At 41.8% G+C, this 20,675-nt stretch overlaps 1 protein-coding gene across 1 annotated transcript; it reads right to left on the reverse strand.

Moving 5' to 3' along the window:
• Window positions 1–5,607: 5,607 nt before the first annotated feature.
• LOC148838256 (cornifelin homolog A-like) lies at window positions 5,608–20,389 on the reverse strand. The gene is made up of 4 exons (XM_088911381.1): window positions 20,264–20,389; window positions 10,705–10,827; window positions 8,290–8,444; window positions 5,608–7,126 (listed from the first exon to the last, which is right to left on the reverse strand). The coding sequence occupies exons 1-4, from the start codon at window positions 20,268–20,270 to the stop codon at window positions 6,938–6,940; spliced, it is 474 nt and encodes a 157-aa protein (XP_088767507.1). The 5' UTR covers window positions 20,271–20,389; the 3' UTR covers window positions 5,608–6,937.
• Window positions 20,390–20,675: the final 286 nt, after the last annotated feature.

The raw sequence follows: 20,675 nt of genomic DNA on the forward strand, positions 1-20,675 counted from the left end.
TTATTAACAATGACAATGAAACCCACTACACTACACACAACAAACATACAGCATACAAGTTTCTCTATAGATCGTACAAGTTTATAGACAAGGAATCCCATAGGCAAAATGTCCTAACCAAACAGAAAAATCCCGGACTATTGCCAAGTATTCAACTCTTAATGTCTATATAGACCAGAATAAAGTAAAGCTGCAGTCTAAACTAAATAGAATTCAACCTGTAGCTAAATCTTCATCTGTCTCCCTGTGCAAACCCAGATGTCACAAAAATGGGAACCTATCTCCCTATTGTAAAAATGCTCCCACTAACCAGGAGGACGTTTTTAACTGAGGGATTCTTCACTAAGGAAATCAGAGTTCCCTAACAACACAGAATAGCAGGCTTAACAAAGCTCAGATATTTAGCTTCAGACTGATCTTTTTGGATAATGTGGATAAGGACCTTTCGCCTGGCACACATTTTATGTTCTGTCCTCCTGTCTCCCCTCTCTCTTCATGTTCTGTGCTGATCTCTGTCTTTTATCCTACACTTTTGACACTTAATCATTTACCCAGAACTCAATTAACTTAGGCAGTGGTTCTCAAACTTTTTGGACCAAGTACCACCCCTAATCAAACCAAAGCATCCAAGTACCACCTACAAGTCATCTTCTCATAGGAACCCCAGAAATTCTCAACCAACATGAGCGCGCACGTGCACACTCACATACACATATAATAAAAATATCACGGAGCACTTACCATTTCAGTGTGAGGGGTGAGCCTGTTTAGTCGAGCAAAGCAGATTTGAATTAATTGGTTGAGCCTTGATACAATTCACAACTTTGACAGCAGAGTCTAACAGATTTTAAATCCTCAGGCATTTTCTTGACCGCCAAGGCCTCGCGGTGGATGCTGCAGTGCGTCCACTTCATATCTGGAGCAACCTCTCTGATCCGTGCAACTACACCGCTGTGTCTGCCTGTTATCGCTCTAGCACCGTCTGTACAAACTAAAACGCATTTTTTCCAGTCAATGCCATTCTCTTCAATAAATTCATCCAGAAGCTGAAATTTATTCAAATAGAAAATATGAACCCCAATTTTTCAGTGCACACAACACGTTTCCAGGGTCATCTGGTGTACCACCTGGGGGTGCTCTGTGTACCAGCAGTGGTACACGTACCACAGTTTGAGAACCACGGAACTAAGGTAAACCAGAAGATTTTTTTGATCCATGTGTGTGACTCCAAGCTCAACTAAGTAAACACACCCTGGTTTGAAACTCTAGGAAGTGGAAATGTTGACACTAGTTAGGTGTTACCCATTGTATTTACATTCTTTGAGACACTTCCATAGTCACCTGTCATAGGCCAAAAATGAGGGGAGGGCTGGAATGGCAGGATGTGGAAAAAGGCGGAACTGGAGCTGGCAAAGGAAGGAGGCCTGGCTGTGGATGTCCAAAAACAGCTGCAAAGAGCGTCGGACACTGGAGGAGCCATTGACTGAGCTAAGGACTCCGGAAACTGTTTTGGAGTACATCCTATCAGACCCTTCTCAAAGCCACACAACATTGGTAAATCAAGCTGGAGATTTCTTGACTGCAATAAGGAAAGGACAGACACAGCTAGCAGCTGGGCTCTCACTCACTTCCTCAAGGATAGCAACAGGCTTTTATTTTTGGAGATGAGCAAAAGTTCTATTCAAACACACACGTTTTTATGATTGGTTAGTAATAGTTTGTTGCCATATATGGTACAAAATCAGACAGTTTAGGTGGCTTAACTGTGGTCATCCTTGGGCAGTCAGCCAAATTCCCTGTTCCCACTTTATGTAGCTAAATCAGACTGTGACAGGGTGCCCGTGTCTATTTTCTTCCCCAAATGAATGTTAAATACTCCAATACTTTCCTGTACCCTCCCAATAGGTGTGTGAGTTTGTATGTGATACATATGAAGTGTGAATGATACATTTTTTTCCCCCAAAATCACTGCAGTATTCCCCGTTGGAGTACGATATTGTGTCGGGCAAGATGGCCACCAGTCTCCTTTCTGTTTGTAGTTTCCCACGGGGTCACAGCAGCAGTACTAAAACACTGTAACCTGTCCCTGATCTTAAAGGGAAAGGTTACTGGTAGGCCATCCATAAATAACTGATGTATGATTATTTTTGTTTTGTTGAAATGTATAAAAACCCTAACATGGCTTTGTTAACATTTATAAGTTATTCTGGATTTGTATTAAGTTACTTTGTTTAGAAATTGTCCGCCTCTTTTAAAAGATATGAGCCAGTCCCTTTAAGGAATATGGCCCTGAGGCAGGAGGAGTTATAAAAGGCACTGGGAGAGCTCAGTAGGGAGATGGTGTCTTGAAGGGACGGTGGGCTGAGAGGAGCTCCTGTGAGTTTGTTTTTTTTTGATGATCACTGTTTGAAGGCAATCAATCCAATTTTGTTGGCATTTGAAGACTGCTGTTTTGGGAGTGTTACCAAACCTAGTCGCTTGGCTGGTGACAGACACAGGCTACAAAAGTCACACCATTGTTCATGAGCCTCTGGCTCTCTGGAGCACACTGCATCAATCCACAGGGAAGACAAACTCATTCCCGTTCAGGGCTGAAAGAGATCCCTTCCGCCTCTCCCATCAGATAGGAGAAATCAAACGTGAGGAAGCAGCAAGGTAGAGGATGCATCTCCTGGAAAAAGACGAGACCCCTGAGGATGCAAGGAATAAGTTGCATGTCGCCATAACGGCAAACTAAATACAGAGAATTGCGATGTTCCAGAGCCAGAGTTCCAGAGGATACTGTAACGCAACGGGGGCTCAGGCGGGCGCCCTTGCCGCATTAGGTCGGCCCCACACCGTCCGGGACTCGAACCCGGGACTTCCGCGTCTCTCTGCAGCGACCTAGCCCCGTGAGCTAAAGAGAGATCTCTCTACAGCCCAGTAGCTGTAGTCCTGCTATCACAGGGAAGGGCGGTGACATCACCTGCTCTGGTACGCCGGCTCTTACACAGTGCCTGTCGGCCGTAAGCGTTACAATACTAAAGAAATTCAACACATGCTTCTATAATACAAGTAGAAAATCCTTTATCCGAAATTCCAAAATCCGAAAGTTTTTTGAATGCTGACATGACACGCCACTAATGGAAAATTCCACAAAGTGCGGGATGGTTCCACCACGTAGAGCTGTTGTGTGCCGCTTTCACCTCCACGTAAAACGCTATGTATGAGTGTAACATGACTAGCGTAATTGTTGCGTTACAAATATAATGCTGACGTTTTCCGTTTTCATTACATTTACCTGTAATCAAATTTCATGTTTTGTTTTATACAAAAAAATCTTTATGTACTGTAACCTTTTAATCAAAACACGACTTCGTAGGTGGATACTGATAACTTACCGAACTTTCCAGGTCACAGTGATGTAATCGATTTTGCAAGAGTTTGTAAGCAGTGATCATCATGTTTTGTTATGTTTTGTTTTTTTGTACAGTAAGTACAAAACGCTATTTTTACGTAATATCTGAATTTCACCTCCATGTATGAGTGTAACTTGACTAGCGTCATTATTTGTACATTACTTTAAAAATAAAATGCTGACTTTTTTCAGTTTTCATTTTATTTACCTGTAATCATATTCAATGCCTTGTTTTTATACCTTACATAAAACTTAATACCTGTATAGTAAAACATAAAATACAAATGGCGTACGTGTACTGTAACCTTTTAATCAAAACATGACATCGTAGGTGGAGACTGATATCTTCTATAATATCTTTCTGTTGGTATTATGTTTAAAAAATTATTAAAAATTTATATAAAACTACATTTAGGGTATATGTATAAGCTATATTATGAAATGTAAATAGATGTCGTGTTTAGACTTGGGTCCCATCCCCAAGCTGTCCCATTTTATAGATGCAAATATAAAAATATTCCGAAATCCGAAAAAATGCTAAATCCGCAACACTTTCGGTCCCAGGAATTTCGGATAAGGGATTCTCAATCTGTAATAAGAAGAAGAAGAAAAAGAAGAAGAAGAAGAATATACTCTTCATTCATAAGTCATCTTTATTTTATATAAAACCCGTTAAAAGTATCTTCTCAATGCGCTATATGGGAAAAGGAAAAAAGCAAATCTATTAAACCAGTCTCTCAACGCTCTTCTTCCTTTACTGTTTCTTCTGACTGGCCTCTCGCTCCCCTGTGCTTACACTGTGCGCGCAGTACTTAAAATAAAGCATTTTGAAACCAAGTGGTGTACATTTCCGCTAACCTCAGCAAATGCTCTCGACGAAAGCTAGATGAGAGTTCTGTCTCTCATGCGGTCACTAACACTGTATCAGACGCACAGTTTTTTCTACTGTTCATGTCCTGTGGGTCAGGCAGAGGCCAATGGTAAGACAATTATATCCTCGTTACGGCAATTTCCGTCACTCATGTAAACATATTGCACGGGGGTCCAAATACTGACGCAAGCAGCATATTTAAGTTATTTTAAAATTTTCTTCAAGATATCTGCTGACACTTCTAATAAATCTGTTTGAGCATGTGTGTTTGCAATAAAATGACTGATTGGAAAAAGATGTGTATCATTTGTAATCAACTTTGGAAAATTTGTGCAAGGCACTGCACTGGTACCTGTCAATTGCTACGAATTGAATGAGACAGTTGTTAAGAATAGTGTCCCGGAACAGGAGGCTCGTCCAGTCGATAAGGTTGTGTAGGACTGAATATCCCACAGTAACGGCGCTGGCTTTTAATGGATCGGTAAACCGTCCAAATGAAAGCTAGCAAAACGCTGTTTTTAATTTTTCAAAGGCTGTGAAGGTCAGAAGACCTGAAAAAAAATCTGTTACAGAAGTCTCTTAAGTTTAGCTTTTTAGAGCTGCAAATATAATTTGTTTTTACTTGCAGATTGAATCCACTCTCATGTACCAGCATTTTACATTAACGCTACTCTGTTGTAAGAAATATACAGTACATGACTTTGCCAGTCATTGCTCAACATACTGTACCTGTATGTCGCATTAGTAGTTACGTTTCCTTATGTTATATTTTAATCTAAATGCCATTCTTAAGTTAAAAAGTAACATTAAATTGCCAGGGACATTCAGTTAGATTCTAACATGAGACAGAATTTTCTTTTAAAAAATGGCCTATATATTAATTTACTGATCAGATTAATCGCAATGTTCTGATTCAGGCACGCCTGCAATTCGTGCTAATTAGAACATCGACAATGTTGCGCCCTTAGCACCGTCCTAAACACAAGTTCAGCTGGTCTCCAGTTTGATGCGCACGCAATTGAGCTCAGAGCTGCAGATGATCTCCAGATAGTACAATATTAACTAGTCCACAATTTAGTACGCACCTGCGTGCTAAATATGAGAGTTCTTTGCAACTGACCCAATAGACCTTGCAATTGTGCAAGATAATTGATCAGGTGACTGGCAGCTGCTCACCCCCCTCCCCGCCGCCGCACAGCATTGTGGGAAATGTAGTCCAGACAAGAACCTCCGTCTTGTTTGTACCTACTGGACAACATCACACCCTGTACCACAACGTTTGGGACTATTTCCTAATAGGATATTCTGGATTTTGAATGTTACAAATGAGAGGAGACCATTTAGCATATCATAGATTATATTTCTGAATCTCATTTAAACATGCAAACAGATACAATGAAATTAGCAATTGTACAAAAATATATTGTTAATGATAGGGCTTGTAAAAATAACTTTGTTGTTGATCTTTATTAGTCAATTAAAAGAAAAATCAGCATATAATTTTGTAATGTGCAATTTTATTTTAAACAATGACTTAAAATTTAATTTGATATATATTACTTTCAGCCTCATGGGACTTGGGTCCTGGGTTCAATTCTGGGCCTGGGGTATGTTCTGTAGGGAGTATGCATGGGCTCTTAATTTCCAAGACATGGCAGCTATGTCTGAAGGCTTCTGTTAAATTGTCCCTTTGTCCATAGACTCAGTTTTGCCATGAGCTCCAGCTTGCTGTGATGCTCACCAGGTATACCTTTCTGATAATGCTAACTCATCCAGTTCAGGACTGCGGGGGAGCTAGAGCCTATCCCAGCAAGCACCAGTGGGAAAGGCGGGGTACACTCTGGACAGGACACCAGGACACACACAGACACGCACTCATACCAGGGCCGATTTTCCCAGAAGACAATTAACCTACCAGTCTGTCTCTGGACTGTGAAGGAAAACTGGAGCTCCCAGAGGAAACCCACACAAACACAGGGAAAACACAAAGCACCCAGATAGCATCCCAGGTCCGGAATTGAGCCCAGGGCCCTAGCACTGTGAGGCAGCAATACTAACCACTCTGTCATCATGCCAGACAGATTTATATACATTCCATTAATTTAAATTATTATAATAGAGCTATTATGGAATAATACTAGCATTATTCTAAATGTTTTTATACTTATCAGAACGTGACGTTTCCTTAGAAGGGTGGGATTCAAGAACATTTCCAGGCGCTGCCATCACATTCACAGTTTTTAGAAGTGCCACTTTTCAAAATTCGTTCTTATTTTTCAAAAGCCCAATACCATAAATATCTCAGTTAAGGCCAACTCTGAGCGAGACCTAGCACTGCACTGCATCATGGGCATACCATGGCGTACCGCAAAACAGCATTCTGAGGAACATTTCCTGTGGTAACCAAGGTTTGCTCATGGTCGTGGTGTAGAAAAGCAGTGCAAAATGTTCAAATCATTAGTACCCATAGCTAACGAAATGATAAAAATCTGTAAAAACCACGGTAAATTACACTTTATTCTGTCTAAATCTCTGCTATTCAAAAGTATTGCTCCACATCCTATTTTTTTTTATTTGCTTCTAGCTTAAAACTAATTAAGATCTATTGACCTCTATTGATCTAGTGTCAGAATGGGACATCCTATCCAAAGTGGGTCAGTGGCAGTGCACTAGGGCATGGGGGGATAGAGTCCACTGGGTGGGGCAGATGGGTAATTTCCCATGGGCTGCACCGATGGCATCGTGGTGGGGGCGGTGAGGATCAGAGGCTGCTTGTGACGTTTCATCTCGCGGGCCATCTGGCACCAGGCGCAGGCGTTACAGCAGGTGACCATGCAGCAGTCTCCGCAGATGGAGCCCTGCAGGACACCAAGAGGGACAGTTACCAGGGGCAGGAGACTGAGCTTGCTGGCCCCTGAAAACCAACACTTCTTCAGTTTGTTGCCCTGATATAACTTTTGCACCAGCAAAAAAAAAATGAAGCAAACACAAACATGTTTTCCAAAGCATGCTCCTTTGTCATGCGACACACTCCTTTTTCAAAAGAGTCCTGCGGCACCAACAGAGCACTCGGGCATCAGAGGGAGGACTGATGCAGCTCTCACTGAAAACATGGCAAGCTCTCCAGCTCCAAGCCGAACAGAGAGGGTCCCATTAGCGACACTTATTGTGAGTATGTGAGAATATTGCAGCCGCATTCACACATTCTCAAATGATCAACTAATTCTGTGAATCTCTGTGTGACAATTAAGCCCAGATCTGGACCAGTGTTCTATGGACTACAGGGCTCAGCCAGTAATTTGAATGGTTGTCTTTGCTGATTCTACCTGGGAGACCCAAATCTTTTATAGTATGTTTTAGTTCAGAATTATCTTGCTTGTTTCTTATTCTACATTTGTCAAGCACATATTTCCTAATCCAGACAGCCACTGAAAAGGAAACTCTTTAAGTATCATACTTCTTTACTCATTGTTTTCACATTAAAAGCTTAATGTCATTTTAAGACACTGCCATTGCCATCTGTGTCATCTTTATTCTTTGTTTCATTAGACTCTTCATTGACAGTTCGTTGTCTGCTACTTACACATTTTTGTCATCTCTGTTGATGCTTTGTTCTTGTTTTATCTAGCAGAGTTCTGTAGTTTTTCATTTTACACCTATTCGGTATGGAATTGCTAATTGTTTCTTTATATTTTAGTCTACATGAAGACTCCTAGTTTACACAGGAAAAGGGAACGTCAGTCCTGCTTCTCAGATCTGCCTATCTCTCTCTTTCAACATGTTGTAAGCTGTCTGTCTCTGTGTCTTATTCCTACTTCCTGTAATGGGACCCGACTATATGAAGGAGCCTACAGTCGAAAATCATTCCCGCTACCCTGATTGTCTGGAAAAGAGTGTGTTTTTGTCCCGAAAGAGTGTGTTCACATACACACACTTGGCTGCATTGATGAGGAACACTGCTTATACAACCAATGGGTTTAGCTGTTTCCTCTATGTGACTTCCAGCTCCCCTCATCCCTACCTTAATCCGGTACCTCTCCCGTATGGAACTGCGCACAGCCAGGGAGACGGGAGGGACTGGAGAACAGGGATCCAGCAGGGGGAGACAGAGGCATTCCCCAAACTCACTGGCCGTCTTGCACATGAAGCAGGGGAAACACCAGAAGGCACAGCAGCCTTAAAGGAAAAAACACAGATCAGGCCACTGACAGGGAAAGGTCACACAGAGATTGCAGATTCACAATTCTGCACTCTAATTAAATCAGGACCAAGAGCCAATTGAGGCAGTCTTAAAAGATTGATGTCCATCTCCCCAGGAAAAGATGACTGTTTTTACACAGGATCAAACACTTTCAGGCTTAATGGCAACCAAACACTTGACAGAGTCACAGTTTCCAAGACTGAGCTGCTAGCCTCTCCGATCAAGACACCTAATCACACATTTATAAGCCACATAGAGCGGACATAGTTCTAAAGAACACAGAATCTTAAGGGCTGAAATCTCTCAAACCCATCTGAGAAGTCCTCACCTCACACAGATCCATGTTTTCCCGGACATGCACAGACTGACAGTCACTCTTGCCATTCCTCAACACGCAGATGAATCCATCCATCCATTTTCCAGTTGCTTTATCTAATTCAGTGTCGTGGGAGAGCCAGAGCCTATCCCAGCAAGCAACAGGCACAACCCAGGGTACACCCTGGATGGGACACCAGCTCCTCGTAGGGCACACACCGACACGGACACACTCACACCTAGGGCCAGCTTTCCCAGAAGCCAATTAACCCACAAGGTTATGTCCAATCATGATCACAAGACCCAGGGTGCTGCACCATGTCATAGACACAACCTCTGATCACCAGCGGCACACAGCCCCAGCAACCCTTAACAAAGTGGCAACAGCACTCCAACAGGGGGGGGTACGGAAGTGGAGAGCAATCCCCGTCACTACAACCTTGAAATCGGTTATGTTTTGGGGCTGTGAGAGGAAACCAGAGCACCTGGAAAAACCCACATAAAGATGGGGAGAACATACAAATTCCACGTAGACAGCCGCCCAGAATTGAAACCAGGGCCACAGCACTGTGAGGCAGCAATGCTGCCAGTGTCGTGTGTCTGACCCTCCCACAAGCCTGTACTGGATAAAGCAGTTAGCAAATAGATGGGTGGATGAGAATAGTTACAATAAAAAGACCATGTGGCCCATCTAGCACATTTGCTAGTTAGGAGTTAATTGATCCCAGGATCTCATCTAGCCAGTTCTTGAAAGAAGGCAGTTTATTAGCATTACTGGTTAGCTTGTTCCTCATTCCTATCACCCTTTGTGTAAAGAAGTGCCTCCTGTTCCTAGTTTTAAATCCACTTCCAGGTAGTTTTTTTTCCCTTGTGTCCTCTGGTTTGTGTTTCACTGTTTATTCCAAAAAGAGTCCACTGGGTTGAAAATCCTCAGTGCCTCTGAGGATTCTGAACACTTGTTTCAGGTCCCTGTGACTCACCCTGGAGAGGGGTGTGGTAAAGAGGAGCGCAATAGGCAGGTCAGGGTAAACCGAACACACAAAGCAGCTGAAAAGTAGAGAACAGTGCTCTTTTATTCGCAGGACAAGATAAACTTGAAAACTGAACCACACAAAAACAAAGGCCTGGGTTCCTCTTTGAGCTACTGACTTCCTCTATCACTAGCCAGGCGGCTGAGCTGCTTATCATGACATCACTCTGAGACTCTTCCACAGACCGTTACTCTTCTGGAAGTTCCAAGTCCCACCTGTCGCTTGGTTGTCAGTAGGAATATTCTTTTCTCCCTCTGGTGCAGAACGAACATATCATTTGCTTTCTGTTCCTGGACAGTACATACTGTAGAACGATCCCAGAAACCTCTACTTCCTGGGTATTAAATTATCACCCAACCAGCCAGTTAGGTGACTGAGGGCAGCAGATCATTCCCCACATCAGTCAGGGGAATGTGGTTCAAACAAGGATCTGCATCTTGTGGAGAACCTGCTGCCCTCTCACAGTCCCCATGTTCACACCGGTGAGCTGTTTTCCCCTCCCACGTGGTGTCTCTGAATGGCTAAGGTGCACATTTAAGAAGGCAGACTTGCAGTCTTTATCTCTCCTCTGAAAGTGTGAGGAGTGCTCTGCTAATTATGGAGCACTGTTAAGTCCAAATTGTGGTGGAGAAAGGAGTAGCAAATAATAATAAATAATAATAACTCAGCATTGGGAGGCAGCACTGTGCCATCATGCCTCCCTGATGTCAGACCCTTCAGGGAAAAATGTGTTCTTATTCAAGACAGTCAAATACACAAACAAACCGGTGCACAGAGAACCATCAGTCACGTGTCTTGTCTTGTGATCACACACACATGGGCAAAGTGCCTTGGGGCAACCTTGTTGTGAAAGGTGCTATATAGAAATAAATTGAAATTGAATACTCACAGATGCCCATGTCTTCACAGCAGTCACAGATCCCTGAGCTCCAGCTGTTGACCTTCATGTCCACAGGGGCCAGCACCATACCTGGCTGAATGGTCACTACCGGTTGGACAGCCATCTCCACGCCTGCAGGGAGAAGAGAGGAGCTGAGGAGAGACACACGGTGCATGTGTGTGTACAGTATGTGGGTGGTGTACTATGGAGACACGTGACGTAATAACACAACAGGCAGAGACTGGAGGATCAGTTCTGCCTCCACCAACCAAATGACATAACCCGTTAAGCTCAGGTGCTGGTGTTAGTAGTTGTGGGTTTACAAATTGGATTTGAGACTGCAGTACAGATCATTGAGCAAATGTAGTCTAACCAGGCGAATTCTGTGCCACTAGCAGAGTTACTCTGAACGCTGTGCCCACGTTACAAGATCCCTATTGTGTTGCATTGGCAGACGTAGAAACAAAACTTCACATACAGACAGGGATCTGATTCACAACAGTTGTGCGTTCCTATATTTAACACTTTTTTGGTAATATTTATGAAACAGAAACGATGCTCTGTGCTTTCATGTTCATGCAGATCTGTTATTCCAAGTTTGTTGCAGGTGGTCTTGCTTTCTGCATTGCTTCTGGTTTCTGCCACATTTCTTGTAGGGTGTAGGTCTTTGGTCTTTTTTGCCATTATGCTTCTGCAGTGTAGTTACCAATGGATGGTATAGCGTCACCCGCAGGGCCCAGAATGGAACATTTAGACTGGACGCAGGAGATAGACCATGCTGGCCTCCCACCTGTCATGGCTATAGGGTGCTGAGGGAAGTCATGTAAAAAAAGTACCTTTCCCACTAGATCACCGATCCAGCATCCACAGCCCACAACAGAGCAGGTGATCGCACACTCCACTAGAGGTGTGGTCAGGTCCCGGCCCTGTTTCAGGCAGTTTCTCTGTGTGACGTCAGTTGGCCCTTGTCCAGGCTATATGACAGGCCAGGGCCTGCCCCGAGCACAACACAGTCAGAGACAGGCCCTCACCCAAGGTAACTGGAGAAGGATGACATGCCCTCGACCTCAGAACAGACTGAAGAAGCCAGTTCATGGATGGGGATTATTAGGGGGCCATGATTGGTAAAGGCCAATAGGAAATTCAAGGACTCCAGGATAACACCCTAGGATTTTTAATGACCACAGAGAGTCAGGACCTCGGTTTTACGTCTCATTTGAAGGAAGGCACCTTTTTACAGTATAGTGTCCCCATCATTATACTGGGGCATTAGGACCCACACAGGCTGCAGAGTGAGCACTGAAATCCATTCAGTGTTTACCTCTATATAAATATGAACCACATTATCTGTAAATCCATCCATTTCCTAATCCCTTCTTCTAATTCAGGGAGGCAGGGGAGCAAGAGCTGCTCAGCAAGCAATGGACATAATGGAGGGTACGCCTTGGGCAGGATACTAGCCCCTTGCAGGGCACACACAGACACAAACTAGAGACAATTTTCCCAGAAGCCAATTAACCTACCAGTCTGCCTTGTAGGATTGCAACCCACACCAACACAGACAAACAATGACAACACCCCAGATCAGAACTGACCCAGGGGCCCCAGCACTGCAAGGCAACAATTCTAACCTCTATGCCACTATCTGTCCTACTTAAATTTTCTATCTTGAAGAAACAAAAACCAACATGCTCCTTATGTGAATTATTTTAATTGCTTTGATTTTTGTTATTGAGCTATACAATCTAATCAATCTTTAAGTCTCTATGAACATAAGCTACTTTCCCTATAAATCTCTACAATTCTTTTTTCAATCTTGAAGAAACTAAAACCAACATGGTCCTAACATTACGTTTTTAATAACTTTGAGTATTCGCCCTGTACACTCTGGCTGAATTCAGTCACAGCTCTGTTTGGGACTTTGGAAAAACAATCTCTCTGAAGGGGCTTGTTTAAAAAAATACGTTTTATGAGTTCTAGTATCTAGAACAGAGTCAGCCATTAGCTCTTTTTAAAAGGGCACTGAATACTCAGCAGTGGTTCTCAAACTGTCGTACGTAAGATGACCCTGGAAATTTGTTGTGTGCACTGAAAAATTGGGAATTAAAAATTGAATAATTACAAAATGTGTACATTTTTCATCCATAATTTACTTGAGACGGGTTTTTATATTTTCTATTTTAATAAAATTAGTTTATGTGTCAAATATGCAGCCTACGTACTTCGATACAGCGTGCGCGTAATACTTGAGCGGACACAAGGGCTACTATGTACTGTACAGTATATACCATTGTATAGGAATGCGTGCTAGGAACCTAAGTGACCAATTGTATTAAAATAAGTTATTTTAAGCAAATAGGGAGGTAGGAGAATGTGCGTGATTTTGGAACACACAGGGAAGTTTGATCGATAACAGAAAAATAAATACTTTGAGAAAAATACACTGCGCATCTCTGTATGTTTCGTTCCCATGCACATGAAATAAAAACTTTTAACTTCCAAGACGGACTCCTGACTTCTCCAACAGCGCCACATTCGCCAACAGAACAATTGATCGAAAACGATTACCTCGCAAAAATCAAGTATTATCTCATGGCTGAAAGGAAGAGACGCTGAGAGTACTGACGCTAGATCACACACACCTGTTGAGAACCTGTTGAAGAGGATTATACAGTACATCGGCCACCGACACTAGCTCTGCTGCTGAAAATGACACAGCACTGCTAATGTCAGCAAGCGTCAGAAAACGGCTACAAGGCGGTACGATCCAAATTAATGCTCAGTGCTATTTTATTATACAGTGGTGTGAAAAAGTGTTTGCCCCCTTCCTGATTTATTTTTTTGCATGTTTGTCACACTGAAATGTTTCAGATCATCAAACAAATTGAAATATTAGACAAAGATAACACAAGTAAACACAAAATGCAGTTTTTAAATGAAGGTTTTTATTATTAAGGGGAAAAAAAATCCAAACCTACATGGCCCTGTGTGAAAAAGTGATTGCCCCCTAAACCTAATAACTGGTTGGGCCACCCTTAGCGGCAACAACTGCAATCAAGCGTTTGCGATAACTGGCAATGAGTCTTTTACAGTGCTGTGGAGGAATTTTGGCCCACTCATCTTTGCAGAATTGTTGTAATTCAGCCACATTGGAGGGTTTTCGAGCCTTAACCGCTTTTTTAAGGTCATGCCACAACATCTCAATCGGATTCAGGTCAGGACTTTGATTAGGCCACTCCAAAGTCTTCATTTTGTTTTTCTTAAGCCATTCAGAGGTGGACTTGCTGGTGTGTTTTGGATCATTGTCCTGCTGCAGAACCCAAGTGCGCTTCATCTTGAGGTCACGAACAGATGGCCGGACATTTTCCTTCAGGATTTTTTGGTAGACAGCAGAATTCATGGTTCCATTTACCACAGCAAGTCTTCCAGGTCCTGAAGCAGCAAAACAGCCCCAGACCATCACACTACCACCACCATATTTTACTGTTGGTATGATGTTCCTTTTCTGAAATGCTGTGTTACTTTTACGCCAGATGTAATGGGACACACACCTTCCAAAAAGTTCAACTTTTGTCTCGTCAGTCCGCAGAGTATTTTCCCAAAAGTCTTGGGAATCATCAAGATGTATTCTGGCGAAACTGAGACAAGCCTTTATGTTCTTTTTGCTCAGCAGTGGTTTTTGTCTTGGAATTGTGCCATGCAGGCCATTTTTGCCCAGTCTCTTTCTTATGGTGGAGTCATGAACACTGACCTTAACTGAGGCAAGTGAAGCCTGCAGTTCTTTGGATGTTGTTGTGGGGTTTTTTTGTGACATCTTGGATGAGTCGTCGCTGCGCTCTTGGGGTAATTTTGGTCGGCCGGCCACTCCTGGGAAGGTTCACCACTGTTCCATGTTTTCGCCATTTGTGGATAATGGCTCTCACTGTGGTTCGCTGGAGTCCCAAAGCTTTAGAAATGGCTTTATAACCTTTTCCAGACTGATAAATCTCAATTACTCTGTTTCTCGTTTGTTCCTGAATTTCTTTGGATCGCAGCATGATGTCTAGCTTTTGAGGATCTTTTGGTCTACTTCACTTTGTCAGGCAGGTCCTATTTAAGTGATTTCTTGATTGAGAACAGGTGTGGCAGTAATCAGGCCTGGGTTAGGCTAGAGAAATTGAACTCAGTTTTTCCAAAGATGTGATAAACCACAGTTGATTTATGTTTTAACAGGGGGGGCAATCACTTTTTCACACAGGGCCATGTAGGTTTGGATTTTTTTTTCCCTTAATAATAAAAACCTTCATTTAAAAACTGCATTTTGTGTTTACTTGTGTTATCTTTGTCTAATATTTCAATTTGTTTGATGATCTGAAACATTTCAGTGTGACAAACATGCAAAAAAATAAGAAATCAGGAAGGGGGCAAACACTTTTTCACACCACTGTATGTGTGTGTGTGTGAGTGTGTGTTCTGTGGTTCCTATGAGAAAGTGATTTAGAGGTGGTACCACTGCTCTACAGAAAACAGCGGCTTCAACAAAGAGCAATCTTCAAGGTGTTAATGACTCTCAGAATAAAAATCCTTTGAATGTTATCCATATTGGGAGTGCCAGAGAGTCTTACTAACCCATTTCTTTCTGGTTTTGAATACACAAAACATGCAAACACACCCTGCACAGCCTCATTCACCACAGGGAAATGTGTCAGAGAGAGAGAAAAAAAGAAGACAAAATCTGAACATGGAAACGCCCCCAAAATCGTCAGATGTGTGTTAAAATGCGTGACACTATTTTTGTTTTAAATATGCATATATGAGAAAAAGGAGGAGAACAAGAACACAATCAAGAACACGGATATGATCAAGAACACAAACAAGCACAAAGAACAAAAAGATCAACAGCTCTGATCTCTGTTGGTCAAAGTACCGCGTGTTCATCATCCCATCACGTTTCTCAGTTACAAGACTGAACTCATTATTTGTCTCATTGGGCCAGTTCAGGCTTGCTCTCACTGCACACTATGCACATGCTCTGCTTCATACTGTACCACCACTGGTTCAACAGACCATCCAAAACCTCCAGACCCTGTATTTCGATGAACAGGTGTCTGCCTTCTATTCACAAGCCACCAGGCCAGGATGACAGAAGACGTCTGTCTCCTTTCAGCTTCAGTGAGCTGGATAATTGTTTGGAACTCAATGTCATGGGTGAGCACTGCAATTATCATGTCACCAAGACACTGCGTGTATCCCCCTGTGAGCTTTGCAGCACTGCTGATAGATACATTAAAACACTAAACTGGTCCTTTAGGAACAAAACCTTCCTTTTCTGTTTGTATGCAAGGTGCAGATTAATTGGAAATGAAACCACGCACTGTCACAAAGTAGTTTGTAAAGAAGCAAACTTTTTGTTTACTTAAAATATGCCCCCATTGCATTAGTTCTACTAATGAAATGAAAATGAAAGTCTCCAAACTAAATTCTAACTGTAGCTCGTTTTCTAAAAGACTGCACCTCGCTCAATAATGAACCACCCAGAGAGAAGAGAATTCAACATTTGTCGTTGGAAAGGTTTAATCATCTCTGTGCCACCCTAGATCACACAACAGTGATGAAAATGCCTTTACATGAGCAATAAAAAACTAAAGAAAATAGAAATGTAAAAAGATACACGTGGGAGATCATGTGAAGACATGCGTGATCATTATAAGACAACTTGAAATATTGAATTTTGATACTGTTTGTAAAAAGGACTTGTGCCTCCTCCGCTGTATAGTGCTGCTGGGGTGTAACCTCTGGAGTTACAGAGTTACAGCACCATCACAGTAGGCGAAGGATGAGCACATTGTGATACTAGTTCTGCTAGCAGACTTCCCAGAGAATGTACAGGCAAGTCATAACTAAAGAACTGTGACAGCAGAGGGTCAGTGAGCTGTCTGTAAGATTTATGTCAAATTTGTTCACAAAACTCCTTTAAAATTCAAATATAAAACAAAATTGAATGCATCACGAGGCTTTTCCCAGCAAATGTTAACTTTGTTTAATATTTACACAGGAAAAAATGTACCTATTAGGTATTAAGACTAATGGGTATACTTTTTCCTATGTAAATATTATTTATGCCAAATTTGTTTTCCACGGATATAGCTGAAGCTGAATGTTTATGAAAGCCCATTGTATTCTTTAACTAAACAAATGTTCCTGCAAGATACACTGAAATAACTCAGGAATGAATCGAACCTGTTCTTATGTCAGCCCTGAAGAAAAAACAAATATGCAAAGATCCAAAGACATTTATAAAAATGCTCACTGACATTAAGTATGCTGAAGTATGCTTGTGATGTCATCAGCAATGGATGGGATGGATGTTTTAAAATTGATTTCTTTTTTGATGCTGGTACTCGTTAAGTTGGGAACTGTCAGTGGTTGATTGGATTAAATTCAACAGATTCAGCAGTCTGATCTCTGCTCTGATTATTTGTTCCACATATCCCTCAGAGGATAGTTAACATTGGCTGTAAGAAGGATACGGCTCTACCTAACCAAACGTCAAAATCACAGGTGTGTTAAAGGACCCACTCCACCAGACCTCTACACCACTTGAAAAACTAATCTGCTACATCCTGGTTCCAGTGGGCTGAAGTTCATGAACCAGTAATGATGTCTGTATAACATGATTCAAACTTCTCTGGTTGTCCACAACGATGTCTATGACTTTTCTTTTTAGTTAAAAATTGATTGCAATAAACATTTTTAGTGTGTTATCATTCACAGTTTGAAATGTCATTGTGTGTTCCAAAATTCAAAACATTTGGATAATCCATCCTGTTACTTGTTAGACAAAGGTTTGATTAAAAGCACTGATGCTTAATAAGTTCATAACCTTAATAGATACTGTAACCTGGCATTTCTTATTACAAAACACCTTTTCAATCCACAGATCTCTATATCTCCAATGACTAAGTCTTTATGAAAGATGAGAAATTAGGTGTTCAGACATGCTGACACGGTTTGCTGTTTAGAATTGGGACAAACAGATTCTTTTCCCATTTACCTTCTCACCTTTGTCTCCTGTGTTGTGCCCACAAGGTAAACCAGAATCCTTTGAGATGAGAAGAACTCTATGGAACGTCACGGATGGAATTAAAGAATTCATGAACTGCGGTCTAACCTCACACTATACACATTGAAAGGCTTTTCTTATACGCCTTGTATTGAAAGCTTTTTGAAGCAGAGAGACCACACTTTGCATGCTTTAACAGATTAGAAGGAAAAGGTCCACCTGGCTATTGCACTGCATCTCTACAGCAACATTTACAAGACACAATTTCCTTTGGCTAACTCTACATTTCTCAGTCTTAATGGTTGGTGTCAGGAGTACAAAAGTGCCGATAAAAATGCTCAAAGGGTGACACGCAACTGAAACGTGCTCAAGCAGTTGAGAAACTGGAAAACTGCAAGCAACATGATATCATTGATTGTTGAATGATAGATGCAAACGTGCACTATGGGATCAGAGCTACAGGCCAAGAGAGTTGGTTTTGGAATAGTGACAGCACCATTAAAATGAAAATCGCTGTCAGTACTGACAGGACGTGGATTGCTCTCCAACAGTCTACAACGAGAACTCCCGCGCATAATTGATGTTGACTTTCTATCACGTAAAATACATACCGTAACATGCACAGACCTTAATTTTCCCACAGTTAAAGAGAATAATGTCAAACAACTAGAAGAGTAATCAAACAAAAAAATCCAATAAATTAGTAAGTAGATGCCAGTAGAGTCATGCTGGTACTTACCTGCAGTGGCTGAGGGTGTACTGGCAGGGGAGCCCTGTGTAGGGAATTTTGCTGCAGACGTGTACGTTAGTTGTTAAGGGGAAGGACAATGCTTGGCAACAGCAGGTAATCTGACTCCCTGACAAAAGGAACTAAGCTAAAACCAAATTCCCTCTGGTAATATTTACTGAAGAGTGCCTCCCTCTCCTTGCGTACTTGACTGCTCTGAATAGTAATGACTTCATGGCTGTCAGGTCAGCCAGTTTCCATGGTCACCTGTAGATGCTGTATAGTATGCTACAATACATCTGTGTCTATGTCCCCTACAATCATTCCCATTATTATTACTGCATTGTCGATCCGCATATGTGAGAAATGAACCACACCACTGTAATTCTATCAATAACTCCAGAGGTTCTGAAGGTTATTGCGAAAACTGCATAACAGTGAAAAGGAAGCACAGATTATGGATCCGACTGTAGATCTGACATCAGGGATGTGAAAATCTGAGCTCTAAATGCAAGAACAAGACTCAGGTTCCACCAGCCCTGCCAGTGTTCAGCCAAGCTGACTGTAGGGCTCAAACTTTGCTAGTTGTGTGACTCTGGAGCTGTCCCAAAAAGTGTTCTTAACACACATCTGGACTTCCATGCAATCAGCAGAGCACTTCAGTAATAAAGCTTAGGAAACAAAGCCTCACAACCCAGAACTCACCCAATCTACGTAACATGGAGCATGCTGGGACTGCACTGCTGAGAATGGATGAGCTTCTGCGTTCATGACTTCTCCCACTTGATTGACATTATGAGTTTAGATATTCATACATTTAGAAGATGGTAAAATAGGGTTTAGTTATTGATAGCTCCTCCAACTCTGTTTATCTGCGGCCTCTCAGGACACAGATGCAAAAAATGCTATTTCAAACGTCCTCCTGTTTATGAAGACAATGAAAGCTCAGAAAGAAGTCAAACTCTAATTTTGCCGACTTCTGCCACCCTACGGTGCTGAGGAAAACGTTTGTGGACCCCTTAGTTTGGTCTGTGTTTTTACATGCTTTAGAAGTACAATGTCATTAGATATTCATGAAAGTCTTAAAAGGTGGTTATTGACTCTACTTATAACACGAGACCTTAGATAAACTTAGATTAACAAAATGATCCAGCAATAAATATTTGTCTGTGAATAATTATATGAAACCTTAGATTCAGTAACTTAAGACACCTCTGTGAGGAACAATGATTTCAACTAGATGCATCCTGTAACTGTTGAGCCTCTGACCCATTCTTTCTTACAGAATGACGTCAAGTCAGTGACAGTTGAAGGAATCCTTGCATGAGCGGTTTGCTTCAAGTTCTGCCAAAAGGTTTCATTTTGTAACCGTTTGTAACCCTTTCCAGACTGATGAGCATGAACTCTTTTTCTGAAGTCCTCTAAAATATCTGTAGATCGTGGCATAATGTGTTTCCACTACTCTGTACAGTGAAGTTCAAACTCACAATGTTTATGACCATTATGTAGACAGCACTACCCAAACTCAGTCCTTGTGTACTTATTGCCGAAACACCCAATAACTACCTTATTCTAACTACCCCCTTAATTATGTTAAGTCATTATTTCACATACACTGATCCATTTTTTCCATACACCATTGCATCTCACAAAACCTTTGAATTGTTAAATATAAAACATTTTTTTAAGAAAAGATACATTTCAAATAACCAGGGCAACACAGTAAGAAATTGTGATTCCCGTAATTATGTTGAGGATTCCCAAACCTTCTCTGTCTAACCATCACACTCCTTACTCACATTCCATGACTCCTATTTTTCCTCCACCTCCTTGAACAAAACAAAAAAAAAACCTCCAGAATTTCCAGACTCAGCACGTCACAAAATGCAGCTGATGTGAAGGAGAAAACGAAACTGGAAATAAAACCAAGTTATGAAAAATAACCTTATCATAAGTTTCCCAGATAATGGTCTTGCCACACCACCCTCCATCTCTCCCTATCCGGTCACAACAGTCTTCACTACTCTAATCAAGTCTGCGCCAGTCTGCCCCTGTTCTCATCAGTCTTCTCCAGTCCTGCATCTTTTTTTTCCAAGACAACCTTGCCTAGCCTGACCTCCTTATACTTTGAAAATGGTCATGATTTTTCCAAGCCCCATAAGAGCAATGCAGCTCTCTGTGACTAACATCTACTTTATATAAGCAAGTGGA

The sequence above is a fragment of the Atractosteus spatula genome, chromosome 3 (assembly GCF_055471065.1).
Source record: "Atractosteus spatula isolate fAtrSpa1 chromosome 3, fAtrSpa1.hap1, whole genome shotgun sequence".
NCBI classification, from domain to species: domain Eukaryota; kingdom Metazoa; phylum Chordata; class Actinopteri; order Semionotiformes; family Lepisosteidae; genus Atractosteus; species Atractosteus spatula.